We start from the raw sequence: 14,568 nt of genomic DNA, 5'->3' as shown, positions 1-14,568 counted from the left end.
GGAGTCCTCATATAAGTGGTCATGTAGTGTGTGTTCTTCTGTGTCTGTCTCATTTCACTTAGTCTAACATCATCCAGGTTTATATATTTTGTCCAAAATGACAGGAGTTCCTTCTTTTTTAAGCAATGCTTGATTTTTTCATGTGCTTACTGAATTTTGACTATGACCATGAATTTCAATGAAAAAAATGTGCTTTTGAAATTCATGAAGATTTGGTATTAATGTGAGTTTCTTCAGAAAGTATGTGCATTTTGCTTCTTCCAGATCCTAGAATAACGTCAGTTTGGGACTATTTAAACTAAATTCTTAGTTTAAGAGTTTTCTGAGGACTTAAGCACTATAAATTTGGACTTTAAGTCTATATGATAGTCAGATTATGGATTCAACTTCTCAGGGATATTGCCTTCCTATGCTAAATTACCAAGTTTTAGATGGATTTTCATGTAATCTTTGGCAAAAGTCAGTGATATTTCTAATTCACTTTTTTGTTAAGGATAGAACCCTTTTGAGTATCTTGATTTAAAAGGAGAAAGATCTCTGCTTAGACTCCCCATAGGCAGACCCTGGAATGTTTCTCCTATACCCCATATGCCACAAGGCCACGAAAACTGAAACACAAGTTCACCTAGTTTGGCAAATGCCCTCAAATTTCTCTTACCTCTTTGGTTTCCATCATCACTTAGTGTCTGGCTTGAATATTTCTTACTTTCCAGCTCAACAGTGCTCTTGAGAAAAATTTTTGAAGGTTTTATCTAGCATTTTAGTTGTTTGTAGCGGGAAATTTAGTAACATTTTTTGCTATCTTAACAGGAATAGAAATTCCCTTTTCCTTTTTAGTCAATTTGGATGGTTTCTATTATTCTAGAAAATTATCTATAGCACTTACATTTTTTTTCAAAATGATTGGCCTAAATTTGCTTACCATATTCTCTCACTGATTTTAAAATCTTTACTGTATCTGTGTTTATGGCTCAATTTTTATTTATAATTAATTTGTAATTTTTCTCTCTTTTTCTAACTTGGTCAGGCTGATGGTGAATAAAGACAAATAAATGGGCTATTAAGATATGATAAAATCTATAAAGATTAGATCTATGAATGTAATAAGATCTATGAAGTTTTATGAGTGTGTTATGGAAGTACATATAAGAAACATTTCGTCAAAATTTAATGGGAAAATGTATGTAGAGCTCTTAGCATGGTGTCTCATACTTGGAGTTCAAAATTTTAAACTTTGTGGGATTAGGAAAATCTTTCTTAGAGGAAAGAGACGATAGAAATTATCCAGGCAAAGGAGATCAGTGGCTGAATGGGAAAAGTTGATTAGTATAGATAAAGCCTACAGCAACTAAATAAACATTAATATAAAGAAAGCTTAGAATCTAAGAGTGAGTGTGGCAAGAGGTGAGGCTGGAGATCTAAGAGTGGGACATATCATTTATAGCCTGGCAGACATAATAAGGAACATGAACTTTATCCTAAGAGCAACAAAATCATTGAAGTATTTAAATTACAAAAGTGTCTTGATTATATTTATGTTTTAGAAATGTAACTTTGGTTGCTATATAGAGAGCAGTTTAGATGGGGTCAGTGGTAGACACTAGGAGAGCAGACAGTGGTCTATTGAAGGGCTAAGGGCAGGAAATAAAATGAGGATAATGATGGATTTGATCAAATTTTGTAGGTGAATCTTCAGAACTTGATGACTGACTAGTTGTTGGGGGTGAAGGGCAGGCTAGAGTTAAAGACAAAGCCCAGGTTTCTTGCTAGAAAAACTGGGTAGTGATGTTATCATTCACTGAATGGGGGACAAAGAAGAGGAGCAGGTTTGGAAGATGCAATACTGAGTTTCATCTTGTTCATGTTGAATGTGAGATACTTTTGATACCGTGATACTCAAGAGAATGTTTACTCTGCTTGTTCAGTGCCTCGCAAGAATGCAAAAGGTACAGGTTTCCCTACAGACTACCACTGAAGTGACTAATTTCCCTTAAAGGGAGATGGAAGATCCTACACAAAACTTCAAGAACAGAAACCAATTCTTCATCCCTTTCTCTGACTCTTCTACATTTGGCTCTATATTAAATATGTTCCAATTTTCTGCTTTACAAAGTATTGTTATAATATTGACCATTCAATTTAGGTTCTTTTCCTGACCCAACAAACATGATGTGGTTGGCAACTCTTAGGTGGCCTCTAGTGATCTTCCCCTCTCGCATTCCCACCCTTGTGTAATCTCACTCACCCTCCCCACCCCGCCTTTGAGTATGAGCTGAACTTTTTAACTCACTTCTGAGGAATAATATACAGCAGAACTGATGTGCTGGCACTTCTGAGTTAGGTTATAAAAGGACTGTAGCTTCTATTTTGGGTATCTCATGTTCTCTCTTTGATGTCTCGCTATGGGAGAAGCCAGCTGTCATGTCATAAGGCAGCCCTATGCAAAGGCACATGTAGCAAAGATCTGAAGCATGCTAACATCCAGGTGAAAGCTTAAAAGTGGATCCTTTTCCAGTTGAGGCTTGAAATGACTGCAGCCCTAGCTGACATTTTGATTCCAGTTATATGAGAAACTGTGAACCAGAATCACCCAGATAAACTGTGCCCTGATCTCTGAACCACAACAACCATCGGATAGTAAATGTTGTTCTTAGGCACTGAATTTCAGAGTAATTTGTTATGCAGCAATAGATAACTAATACATCTGGTTTGTTGGCAAGGTAATCAGTCTGCATCATGGAAGGAATGTTTGAGATTAAAAAAATGAGAATGTTGTGGTTGATACCATAAGCTATTTTATTTATTGAAGACTTAAAATAGTACATTAACATAACTTTATCTGATGGAGAAATAACATCAGAACTCTTCTGAATGTGATTATCAGAGGTACTGGTGCTGCTGAGTTCTTTCATGGCTATGTAAATCAAAGCCTAAGAGACTGATTGAAGTCAGGATATGAATCACTGGCTAGTCCTTTCTGGAAAGACTTAGAGTAAATCAATAAGGCCCTTTAATAAGGAAATTGAAATGAAACCTTGACCTTCGGAGAAAGAGTTCTCTGTCACTCCTCTAGCCATGGCCCCTAGTCATAAAGAAGCAGAAGGTTGTGACAATGATCCAGGGAGTCTAGCCCCAGAACTCCCTTCGGCTTGTCCCTTTCTTTACCTTGGAGAGCAGACTGGGCATAATTTAGAGGCTGGAGACTGATTCAACAAAGGGAAGATGCAAAAATTTATATCTTGGACCCACCCTTTGATGGTAAGCCACCAATGCCACAGATTCTATGGCCTCTCATGTGTAAAAAACTCTCGGGTATTAGTTTCACCACCTTGAAAGACATGGCTGCTGCCATCAGTGGGTGAAAGTTTGTCTTTTTGACTGAAGTGATAAGTATACACTTCTCTGGTTGTAGAAAACAGGGATCCAAACAGGGAAGAGTTGGGAGGAGGACATAGACAACTCCAGCAGGTTATCATTTAGGGCTTCATACTATAAGTGGTTTTGAATTCCCAGAGGTGAAACAAGGCTTTCCAGCATGAAGGAGGTGCAGGTCACAGCCCTAGCGACTGGCTGGTTTTATCAATCTGGCAGTTCAGGGTCAGTGCAAAGGACATCCCCAACACCTGAGAAAGAATTGGGAAAATGTGAGGTTTTTATAAGAGGATCCATTCCTCCCACAACTTCTGGGATTGGCCCCAGACAAAGAAAACATGTTCATCACACCAAAAACACTCTTCCCACCATCACTTCCAATTTCCTCTCAGGAGTTCTCTCCTTTAGTTTAAGAATAGCAGCAGGGAGAGAAGTGGAAGCAATAATGGCAAGATAGAAGAGTATAAAGTATTGGGAGGGTTTTTTTTTTTTTTGTCTTCTTAAGAAGTCACAGAAGCCCAGCTGCTGGTATAGTCAAATTCTGCTTACTGAACTCTGTGTGATGAGTCATCTCTACCCATTCCCTATGCCTCCTTTGTTTCCAAGCAGAGAAAAATAATTTTTCTCTGAGCTTTGGACTAAGTTTTTGCTAATCTGTGATGTACCCAACACTTGGGTAATAAATTATTAGAAATATTATGTAATAAAAAAGGACACAAAACTACCTCTAATTCACTCTTTACTTGTCAAACTAAGCACAAAAGCAAAGAGGAAATTGTTTATAATTTTCATCATCAATTCCTTCTTAGCATACAAGGTGAATTTTTTAAGTGGATTTTTTCATCAACACCATTGTTTCCCCATCAGCTCATCATAGATATTTAGGAATTACATTTTATAAGATGGTATCTTTATATTAATAACTTTGAAAGAGTAGATAAAATGCATGACTTTCTAAAAAGCTATATAAATTAACAAAATTAGCTCAAGAAGTAGTAGAAAGTGTAAATATGCTTTTTTCTTTTTTTTTTTTTTTTTTTTTTGTCCTTTTTGACACCGGCCGCACCGCGCTCAGCCAGTGAGTGCTGTGAGCACACTGGTCATCCCTATACAGGATCCGAACCCACAGTGGGAGCGCTGCTGCGCTCCCAGCGCCGCACTCTCCCGAGTGTGCCATGGGCTCGGCCCTGCTTTGTGGCTTTTAATATGACTGTCAACCACTCATTTCTCTAAGGGATAAGTTGACCAGATACATGTTCTTTTTTTTTTTTTTGTCAATATACAATGTGGTTGATTATTGTGGCCAATTACCGAAACCTCACTCCCCACTCCCTCCCAACAATGTCAGATACATGTTGTTATAGCATATTTTCTGTATGCCTTCAAGCAAATTGGTAATAACATCATTTGCTACCTGACTGGGTAAACTTATATACTGATAAAAATAGCTGACATTTATTGCACACATACTATGTACCTGGTACTATTCTAAAACCTTACATAACTTCACTCATTTAATCCTCACAATAGTCCTGCAGTTAAGCTCTTACCTGGATCACACATACACAGATGGTGATGATTCCAATATACAAGAAATTGGACTGAAACCACAGTCTTGCTTTCATGAAGCAACCCTAGAAAAAATTACAGGTACAAATGATACTACTTTATAATTCAACTTTATCAGGAAGATTTTTTGGGAAGATAGTTTGTATTTTGCTTCATGTAATACAAAGAGACCTAGGTCAGGTATTTGGTTTTTATTTTCTTTGTATGAATGAAGAAATAGGCATAAAGTAGAGAATATTTAACTAGAGACATCTCTAGTGTTGTCATCTTTACAGTGGCACTGAATATAGAAGTCCTAGATCCTTACCCACTGATTAAACTAGTTCCCAAGAAGCAGGTCAGCAACAGAAGTCCTTATGTTCTCTGAACACTCAGTGCCGACCTAAGATTAGCAAATGGGAATATAGGCTATGCAATCCTAAGACTGGTATGCATTTCAGTTTCTGCTTCAACACACAGTAAATCTATCATAACCCTACCAAACTCCAGGGCAGTTGTTGGTTGGCAGGTTCAGATCTTTCTCCACAGACCTGAAAAATTCTGAAAATTTTCAGACAATTTCAGGATTGGGTAACATGGGGTGAGGAGAGAACCTTAGAAATATGGTCTAGTTGGAAGATGATTTTGGCTTCTTCTCTGAGGCTATTCTGGAGGTCCAATTGAAGTGGGCAGGTTGTTTCAGCAGTTCCACCAACTCTCTCTCTCCCAACTCCCTACTCCTTCACTTACCATTCATTTTACTAAGGGAATGAATCCTTCCATCTCCAAGGAAGAAGAGAAGAGAAACAGAGGGAAAAACTTTTCTACCCCAACCATATAAATTTCACTTTCAACTATAAGGAGACCTACTTCTTGCAAATATCTAGACACAACCCTCTGCCACTTAACACAACATTTCCCCTTCTAATGTAATAGGCAAGATTCTTCACAGTGTCTGTCTATAGTCTAAACGAACATGTTCCTATGTACTTCTGATTTTCATAGTTGCCTAGGGTTGTCCCCCTGTTCTATCTTTTGTTCAGGGTTCCCTGTTTCTAGATGGGAGGTCTAGGTCCTCTATGACTGCAGTTTCCTAGGTAATTAAAAGTTTAAACAAAGAAGCCAATAGCAGAAAAGTTGCAAACAAAATTACCTGAACTAGTGGATCTGAAGGGCAAGATGCTGGCAGGCTGCTGGTCCAATCACTCGTGCCATTTACACCACAACACTGCAGCTAAAAGCCAATCCCCCAAAATGTGATGGTTAGACAGTCAACAGAAAAAAAACAGCAACTGTGGAGTTGGAGAAAAAGGTGAGCCCTTCAGATTTGACTCTAGCAGAAACTCAGAATTGGCCTGACTACTTTGGGCTCCTTGAAACAAAGTGCTTTCAAATCTGCTATACCATTTCATTCACGTAAGACCCTGTGAAGTAGAGAGGGCATGTTTAATATATTCATATTTCACAGCTCAAGAATGAGGCACCAAGGGGATTTTATAATGGAAGAATCAGGCTGACCAAACTTGGACTCACCAGCCAGTTTTAAGATCACAGAAAGTAGGACAATCAGTCCTTCTCTGCCTGCTAACATTATGCAACTGGAAGTGCCAACCACGGCAGTCTTACCACAAAACAGAAACTGCATCCAACCTCTAGATTCACAGGGTTTATGGGAAACAAACTCTGCCTGATGCCAAAATACCTTGAGGAAGCAACTAGCCAGATCCAGAAAGTGGGGAAGTCTACAGGACAAATAACCTAATTTCCCTCCACAAACAAATAGCACGAACACAGAGGGATACTATTATAGATTAAAAGAGAATTAGAGGGACATATTATCGAAATACAACATGTGAACTTTGTTTAGATCTTGATTTAAACAAATCAATTAGAAAAAGGTTGAGAAAATTAGGGAAATTTGATTATAGACTGTTTATTAGTGATAGTAAAGAATTATTATAAAATTTTAGGTGTATTAAAAAGTTATTTTTATATTTAACGAGTGAAATGGTACCATGTCTAGCATTTGCTCTAAAATGCTCTAGCAAAAAAAATGTGCTGGGGATTAGATAAGACAACACTGGCAAAATGTTAACTGTTGAAACTGGGTGATATGTACCTGGAGATTCATTTTCTTATTTATTCTCTTTACTTCTGTATATGCCCTAAAATTATGTAATAAAAAGGTTTCTAAACTGAATTTTAAAAAAATAAAGAATTGGGGATCTGGAGAGGTTAAGTGACTTCCCCAAGGCCACCCAGTTCTGGTCTCTGGGCTCTAATTCCTGTGCCATTTTTTTCTATTCCACACTAAACTGCCATGTGGTCATAGTGGTATTGTTTGAGACAGAGCTTATGCCAGTGCGAGGCTCCCTGACTCTTCTTTATCCCCCAACACACCAAGGCAGGAACGCAGAGTTAATATATATGTTAGTGGGTGGTGAAGGGGCATGAAGAATGGGGTGCTTGGAGGCTGGGTAACAAGACCGATTTAGGCAACTTGGGACTTCAGTAAAGATTTCTTGTATGGCCGGCCCGGTGGCGCACTTGGTAGAGTGTGGTGCTTGGGAGTGCGGCGGCGCTCCCGCCAAGGGTTTGGATCCCATATAGAGACCGGTCCGCTCACTGGTTGAGCGCGGTGCGGGCGCGACACTGAGGGTTGCGATCCCATTACCAGTCACGAAAAAAGACAAAAAAAAAGGAAAAAAAAAAAAAAAGATTTCTTGTATTATGCAATTGCTGTTTTCAGTAAAATTTTTGGAAAATACACAGACTAGTCCAGTGTTTGGCTCATCCTCACATTCTAGTAGGGCTTAAACAATAAGCCTATCTGAGTTGGTAAAGGATGAAAGAGAGAACGTGGGAGACTTTGTACCAATCAGACTAACTCCTGTGCTCCCCTGTTTGTGACCGCAGAAGCATTACTCTGGATCTCCTGGCCATGGACCTTAGATTTTGAAACTTCCAGGAAAGGAATTAACCCCCAGGGACTGAGGCTGGAGAACGATGTCTGGGCTGATCTGTACTCACAAATGACTGGATGGAGTCCCACGCTGCCTTGGTGCTGTTGTCTGAGTAGTAACGTTGGATGCTGTCTGTCAGGCCCTCGGCCACATAATCATTCAGCTGGGCAGGGAACATTCCAGCAGAGGAGACATTGTAAAAAGCAGGTGAGTTTAAGGAATAAGGAATTTCTAGTATAGGCTAGTGGTTCCACTTGCTCCTCCCTTCCAAATGGACTCCTCAGAACTAAGGAAGTGAGAGGAGGGAGTTCATATATGGGAAGCAGTGCTGAGGGTGAGATGGCATTAAAGAAAGAAGTAGACAGTGGGTTCCCATACTTCCAGGACTCTGGTTTTACAAAGGAGGAATGGGGGCAGTCAAAGCCAGGGTTATCCTTAGGAACTGAGACAGACGTTTCCTACTACCAAATACACAGAGTAAGTAGAAGGAAGATAAGCTTGTTTTACTGTTCTTTTCAGTCATCTTTCAAGATTTCAGTCATCTTTCAAGGTACCACTCAAATACAATCTCCCTTGTGAAATGTTTTCTCTTTCTGATGACAATTCATTTCTCTTTCCTCCACCTCTCTACTTTATTTCTATTATAGAACTTATTTTTTAACAACTTCTTCTCCACTGCATACTCCCCACTTTAGCAATGAGTCGTGTTCCTTATAACTTACCTTCTGTTCATACACGAAGAGCAGGATGGCCAAGATCACCTCAGCAAGGAGGATAATCAGCAGCAGGACAAAGAACTAGGACAAAGCAGAGACACATTCACAGCACTGATCTCAGTTCTTGTCCCACTCCCACTCTGCCCTAGGAGCAGCCAGTGGGGCTCTGCACATGTGCAGGATGTTCCTGTTCCTGTCTCCTTGGGCCTTTGTAAGTGTTCTCTTGTTTTGTGAGGAATGTGTGTTCTTTTCCTACAAGTGGACTCTAGAGAGAAGGTCAGTTGTTTTCTAACTTTGTTCTCTTCTACCCATTGTGACTATCAGAGCACCATACACATAACACATATTCAACACCATCTGTTGAATAAAAGAAGCAATTTTGGCATAAACCTATTGACACAGTTGAGCAAAAGGCCAGTAAGCCAAACCGTGTGTCTTTAGAGTTTGGGGCCTTCCCTTTTGTCCATATCAGGGCTAGGTTAGGGTGGAGGGCTGGTTGTGCTGGAGGTTGAGAAGAGCCCTATACAGATGGGAAAAAGAGGGACTCCAGTCATGGTTCTAACTCATATTTGTCTCCACCTTTAGATGCCTGCTCTCTTTATGCTGATCACATACAACAGAAAACAGGTTTTCACTTATTTCTTCTCTTTCACCTCTTTTACCCCAATACTATTTTTGACTGCTTAAAACCTGTACCTCATGTCTGTTTTCTCCCATCTTTTGCCATTAGTCCAAGAACTATCTGAGAACAGAGTTATTTTACTTTTTCTCCTGGCTCCAGTTATACACTTAATTCATAAGGGAGAGAAGATTAACTAAATGACTTAAGGAAGAATCTAAGTGATTGGGAATCCATTCCTGTGGATAGAGTGGCACTCATACCAAGCTCTGTTCTGGGCACACTAGAGAAACGTGGGGCTCTTCTTTCATAGTGCTTACAGGCAAAACCTCAGCCTTGAGGTGCTCCTCCAGAGAGTTAACTGACAGGGAACAACTGAAAAGCTCTAGCATCTCTCACATTAGACCTCAGCGGCTGCAGCCTAGGCCCACTCCTAAGACAGGTCACTCACATTATGGAGTATCTTGTGCAGGTATGAGTTAAGGAAGCATCCTCTACTATTTTAGGAGGGTAACCATGCTCAGAAGAGTTTAGAAATTATTTTTCCATTAGTTCCTGACTCTGAGTCAAATTTCAAAATTACGACACTTGATTTCAACCAAACATGAAGAAAAAATAAAATGCTGTAAAGGGAAATTATAATGACAAGGGTCATGATGAACAGTGTAAATGGATGCCAAGGAGGACAGCAATGTCCTCGCCTACATATCTCTGGACCCCCGTCAGAAGCAAAATTCTGTTGGTCTGGACAGATTCAGCTGCTCTGAGGTGCAAATCCTCTGATTTCCATGTTCTTCTGATTTCCCTGTACCTACAGGTGATCTACCAAGAAACGTCTTGCCCGGGACTTAGGCATCATTTCCCCCCACTTAAGATACAACATCTGCTGTGAGGACTCACCGACATAAGAAGGCACTTGTTCTCCTTGATAGAGCCCATGCAGCCCAGGAAGGCAACCACCATGATAATGGAGCCCACGATGACGAGCACATTGCCCAGCGTGAGGAAGGGAAGCTTGTGAAAGAGCACTCCAAAGTTGTTGTGGATCAGGAGGTAGATCCCAAAGCCCAAAATGCAGCAGCCACAAAACTGAAAGGAAAAATCCCACAACATTGTGAGGCAAATGTGTGGTTCTTGAATGTCCTCTCATATTCTCACTTCCTTGAGGTCAGAATCAACTTTTTTCCATTGGTTCAATCAATACTCCCATGAAAAATCTCTCTACCCAGCTTCCCCAGGATCCTAGAGAAGAAGCAGTCCCAGCTTCCCCCTGTGGAGACCCACTCACACCTCTTCCTACTCATGTCCAGATACCAAGGAAAGCCCACTCCTGTGAGCCACACAATATATTCAACATATATAGGCCTGACTTCATGCTTCAGATCCCCTCAATTGCTCATATATGGCTTCCCTTTGGAAGCCATGACCATGTAGAAGAAATTCCCTGCTAGAGGAAGCTCATCTTGCTAGGCAGAAAACTGGAGAAGCCAAACTTATAAGAATCTTCTTATAGACAAGTAAGTACCAACCCATCCTATATCTAAAATTCATTTTCTAAGTTTGGTACAGTGAAACCCCCGCAGAAAAGTTATTCTTTCAAGGGGGCCAAAAAAAAAAAAAAAAAAAAAAAAAAAGTAATGAAGATGAACTCAATACCCAGAATACAAAGTTGCAGGTTTCTCACCTGTAGATGTCAGCTGTGAGCAGTAGTAGCCTAAAGCCCCCAGAGGGAAATGGCACCTCCATTAATAACTGCACTGGTACCTTTCGATTTTGCAGGCTTATATTGTGGCAGGATGGGAAGGTGGGGGAAGAAATGGTTACTTCTTTGTTCCTAGGATGGGTGTGGGGACATGACTCGGGCATGCATGGGCTGCATTCCACACCAGCCTCTTCAGTGGAGGAGAGCTTACCTGGGGGAGGTGAGCTCAACTCTGCTCAGAAGAGACACACTTACCCAAAAGAGCAAGTTGAAGAAAAACAGAACATACTTCAGCAATTTCAAGCTACTCATGCCCATGCTGGGACGTTCTCGCCCTAAAAAGTAGAAGGTAGAAAAGAAGAAGTAAGTGACCAGGCTCTAAGGATCTCCAGCATCACCTTGGATTTGAGGTATTGTTCTCCTCTGGAAAGTTCCCCCAAACTCTCTGCTCTCTTAGATGTGCTGTCTTAGTCTCAAGACCGTAGAGCAGACAGAGGGAGCCTGGCAGACTCCCTCGGTTGAGTACACACAGCTGAGATTCTGAGGAGAACAAGGCAGCTAGAGTTCGCAAGACAGAGTAATGTCAAAGAGAGAGCTGCAGAGAGAGCAAACCCCAGAGATCTGCAGACGATGCCTGTATTAGTTTCCTATCATTGCTGTGACAAATTACCACAAACTCATGGCTTAAAACAACACAAACTTCTTCTCTTATAGTTCCAAAAATCAGATGTATGAATTCAAGTTGTTGGCAGGGCTGCATTTTTTCTGAAGGGTTCAGGGAGAAAATCAGTTTCCCTATCTTTGTTGCCCTCTAGAAGTCATTTACATTCCTTGGTGTTTTCCAGGCATCATCCAGCCTCTTGCTTTTGTCATCATATCTGCTACTTCCCACTCTTATCTTCTGCTTCTTTCTTATAAGGACCCACATGATTAGATAAGGCCAACCCAGACAGTCCAGGACAATCTTCCCATTTCAAGATGCTAAATTTAATCGCAACTGCAAAGTCACCTTTGTTCTATAAGGTGCGTGGACATATTTGGAGGCCTATTATTCAGCCTACCAAAGCTCCCATTAAGAGTTTAGCTGAGTACTGATCAGGACTCACACGTAAAGAAACTAGCCATGGTTGGGTATCATAAGAACAGTGCCTGGAATTGGACAGAGCTGGTGCCTGTTCCCACCAGCCAGACTGGTAAACCTCTGTAACAAGATAAAGTTTTTAGAAGGGTCTTGCCTCAGTGTTAGGCAATAAATAGCTCTAGACTGAACACTGCCCTGGTTCCACCCTACAAATCTTAAAGTCAAGGCCCCAAAGTATCAAACACTTTCCAAGTAACTTAAAGTACATCCCAAAACAGAGATCAGTAAGATTTATAGTAATGACAAAATACTGAGCATCCAGTGAGGTAAAATTTACATCTGGATTCACTCAAAATACCAGACAAACAAGAAGCAGAAAAGTGCAGTCCACAATGTGGAGATAAATTAAGAGTTAAAACTGCCTAGATGGAAGATTAGACATTAAACCAGATTCATCTTTTCACAAAAAGTAAGTAGAGACATGGAAAATATAAAAATGACTCAAATCAAACTTTTATTTATTTATTTATTAAATGTTATTTTATTTTGTCAATATACAATGTGGTTGATTATTGTGGCCCATCACCGAAACCTCCAACCCTCCTCCCTCTCCCCCCTCCCTCCCAACAACCTCCTTTCTGTTCGCTTGTCATATCAGCTTCAAGGAATTATAATTGTTGTGTCTTCTTCCCTCCCTCCCGAGTTTATTTGTGTATTTATTTATTTATTTTTAGCTCCCACAAATAAGTAAGAACATGTGATATTTCTCTTTCTGTGCCTAACTTGTTTCACTTAATATAATTCTGTCTAGGTCCATCCATGTTGTTGCAAAGGGCAGTATTTCATTCTTTTTTATAGCTGAGTAGTATTCCATTGTGTAGATATACCACATTTTCCATATACATTCATCTGATGATGGACATTTGGGCTGGTTCCAACTCTTAGCTACTGTAAAGAGTGCTGCAATGAACATTGGAAAACAGGTATACCTTCGACTTGATGATTTCCATTCCTCTGGGTATATTCCCAGCAGTGGAATAGCTGGGTCATATGGCAGATCTATCTGCAATTGTTTGAGGAACCTCCATACCATTTTCCATAGAGGCTGCACCATTTTGCAGTCCCACCAACAATGTATGAGAGTTCCTATTTCTCTGCAACCTAGCCAGCATTTATCATTCTCAGTCTTTTGGATATTAGCCATCCTAATTGGGGTGAAATACTATCTCAGTGTGGTTTTGATTTGCATTTCCCAAACGCTGAGTGATGTTGAGCATTTTTTCATTTGTCTGTTGGCCATTTGTATATCTTCCTTGGAGAAATGCCTATTTAGATCTTTAGCCCATTTTTTAATTCGGTTACTTGTTTTTTTCTTGTAAAGTTGTTTTAGTTCCTTGTATATTCTGGATATTAATCCTTTGTCAGATTTATATTTTGCAAATATTTTCTCCCATTCTGTTGGTTGTCTTTTAACTCTGTTAATTGTTTCTTTTGCTGTGCAGAAGCTTTTTAGTTTGATATAATCCCATTTATTTATTTTTCCTTTGGTTACCTGTGTTTTGGGGGTCATATTCATGAAGTCTGTGCCCAGTCCAACTTCACAAAATGTTTCTCCTATGTTTTCTTTAAGAAGTTTTATTGTATATTTAATTATTTAATCCATTTTGAGTTGATTTTAGTATATGGTGAGAGGTATGGGCCGAGTCTCATTCTCCTGCATATGGATATCCAGTTATCCCAGCACCGTTTGCTCAAGAGGCAGTCTCTTCCCCAGTGTATAGGCATGGTGCCTTTGTCAAAGATCAGATGGCTGTAGGTATTTGGGTTGATTTCTGGATTTTCCATTCTATTCCATTGATCAGTGTGTCTGTTTTTATGCCAGTACCATGCTGTCTTGGTTATTATAGCTTTGTAGTATAGTTTAAAGTCAGGTAGTGTTATGTCTCCAGTTTTTTTTTCCCCCCTCAGGATTGCTTTGGCTATGTGTGATCTTTTGTTATTCCATATAACTGTCTGGATAGTTTTTTCCATTTCTGAGAAAAATGTCATTGGGGTGATAGGGATTGCATTGAATTTGTATATCACTTTGGGTAGTATGGACATTTTCACAATGTTGATTCTTCCAATCTAAGAGCATGGGATATCTTTCCATCTTATTGTGTCCTCTTTAATTTCTCTCAGCAGTGGTTTGTAGTTCTCATTACAGAGATTTTTCACAGCATTGGTTAACTCTATTCCTAAGTATTTTATTTTTTTGGTGGCTATTGTAAATGGGCTAGATTTCTTGATTTCTCTTTCTGCGTGTTCACTATTGGAGAACAGAAATGATATTGTTTTGTGTGTTGATTTTGTATCCTGCTACTTTGCTGAAATCATTTATCAACTCCAAGAGTTTTTTTGTAGAGGCTTTAGGCTGTTCAATATATAGGATCATGTCATCTGCAAACAGAGACAGTTTGACTTCATCTTTTCCAATCTAGATGCCCCTTATTTCCTTCTCTTCTCTGATTGCTCTGGCTAGTACTTGCAGCACTATTTGAACAGGAGTGGTGAGGGTGGCCATCCTT

General features: G+C 39.8%; 1 protein-coding gene across 1 annotated transcript in view; it reads right to left on the bottom strand.

The window, feature by feature from the left end:
- Nucleotides 1–2,775: 2,775 nt before the first annotated feature.
- CD53 (CD53 molecule) overlaps nucleotides 2,776–14,568 on the bottom strand; it is a 28,731-nt gene continuing 16,938 nt past the window's right edge. Inside the window, exons 2-8 of the mRNA XM_008588154.1 lie at nucleotides 11,176–11,255; nucleotides 10,119–10,307; nucleotides 8,606–8,680; nucleotides 7,951–8,046; nucleotides 6,074–6,154; nucleotides 4,923–5,006; nucleotides 2,776–3,623 (exon numbers count right to left, since the gene is read on the bottom strand). Of these exons, the coding sequence (XP_008586376.1) occupies nucleotides 3,552–3,623; nucleotides 4,923–5,006; nucleotides 6,074–6,154; nucleotides 7,951–8,046; nucleotides 8,606–8,680; nucleotides 10,119–10,307; nucleotides 11,176–11,238 (660 nt within the window). The 5' untranslated portion in view covers nucleotides 11,239–11,255 and the 3' untranslated portion in view covers nucleotides 2,776–3,551. The remainder of the gene's footprint in view (nucleotides 3,624–4,922; nucleotides 5,007–6,073; nucleotides 6,155–7,950; nucleotides 8,047–8,605; nucleotides 8,681–10,118; nucleotides 10,308–11,175; nucleotides 11,256–14,568) is intronic.

This window comes from Galeopterus variegatus, unplaced genomic scaffold (assembly GCF_000696425.1).
Source record: "Galeopterus variegatus unplaced genomic scaffold, G_variegatus-3.0.2 Scaffold4689, whole genome shotgun sequence".
Classification (NCBI taxonomy): Eukaryota; Metazoa; Chordata; class Mammalia; order Dermoptera; family Cynocephalidae; genus Galeopterus; species Galeopterus variegatus.
The sequence above is the reverse complement of the archived record's forward strand: the minus strand, read 5'-3'. Positions and strand labels throughout refer to the sequence as shown.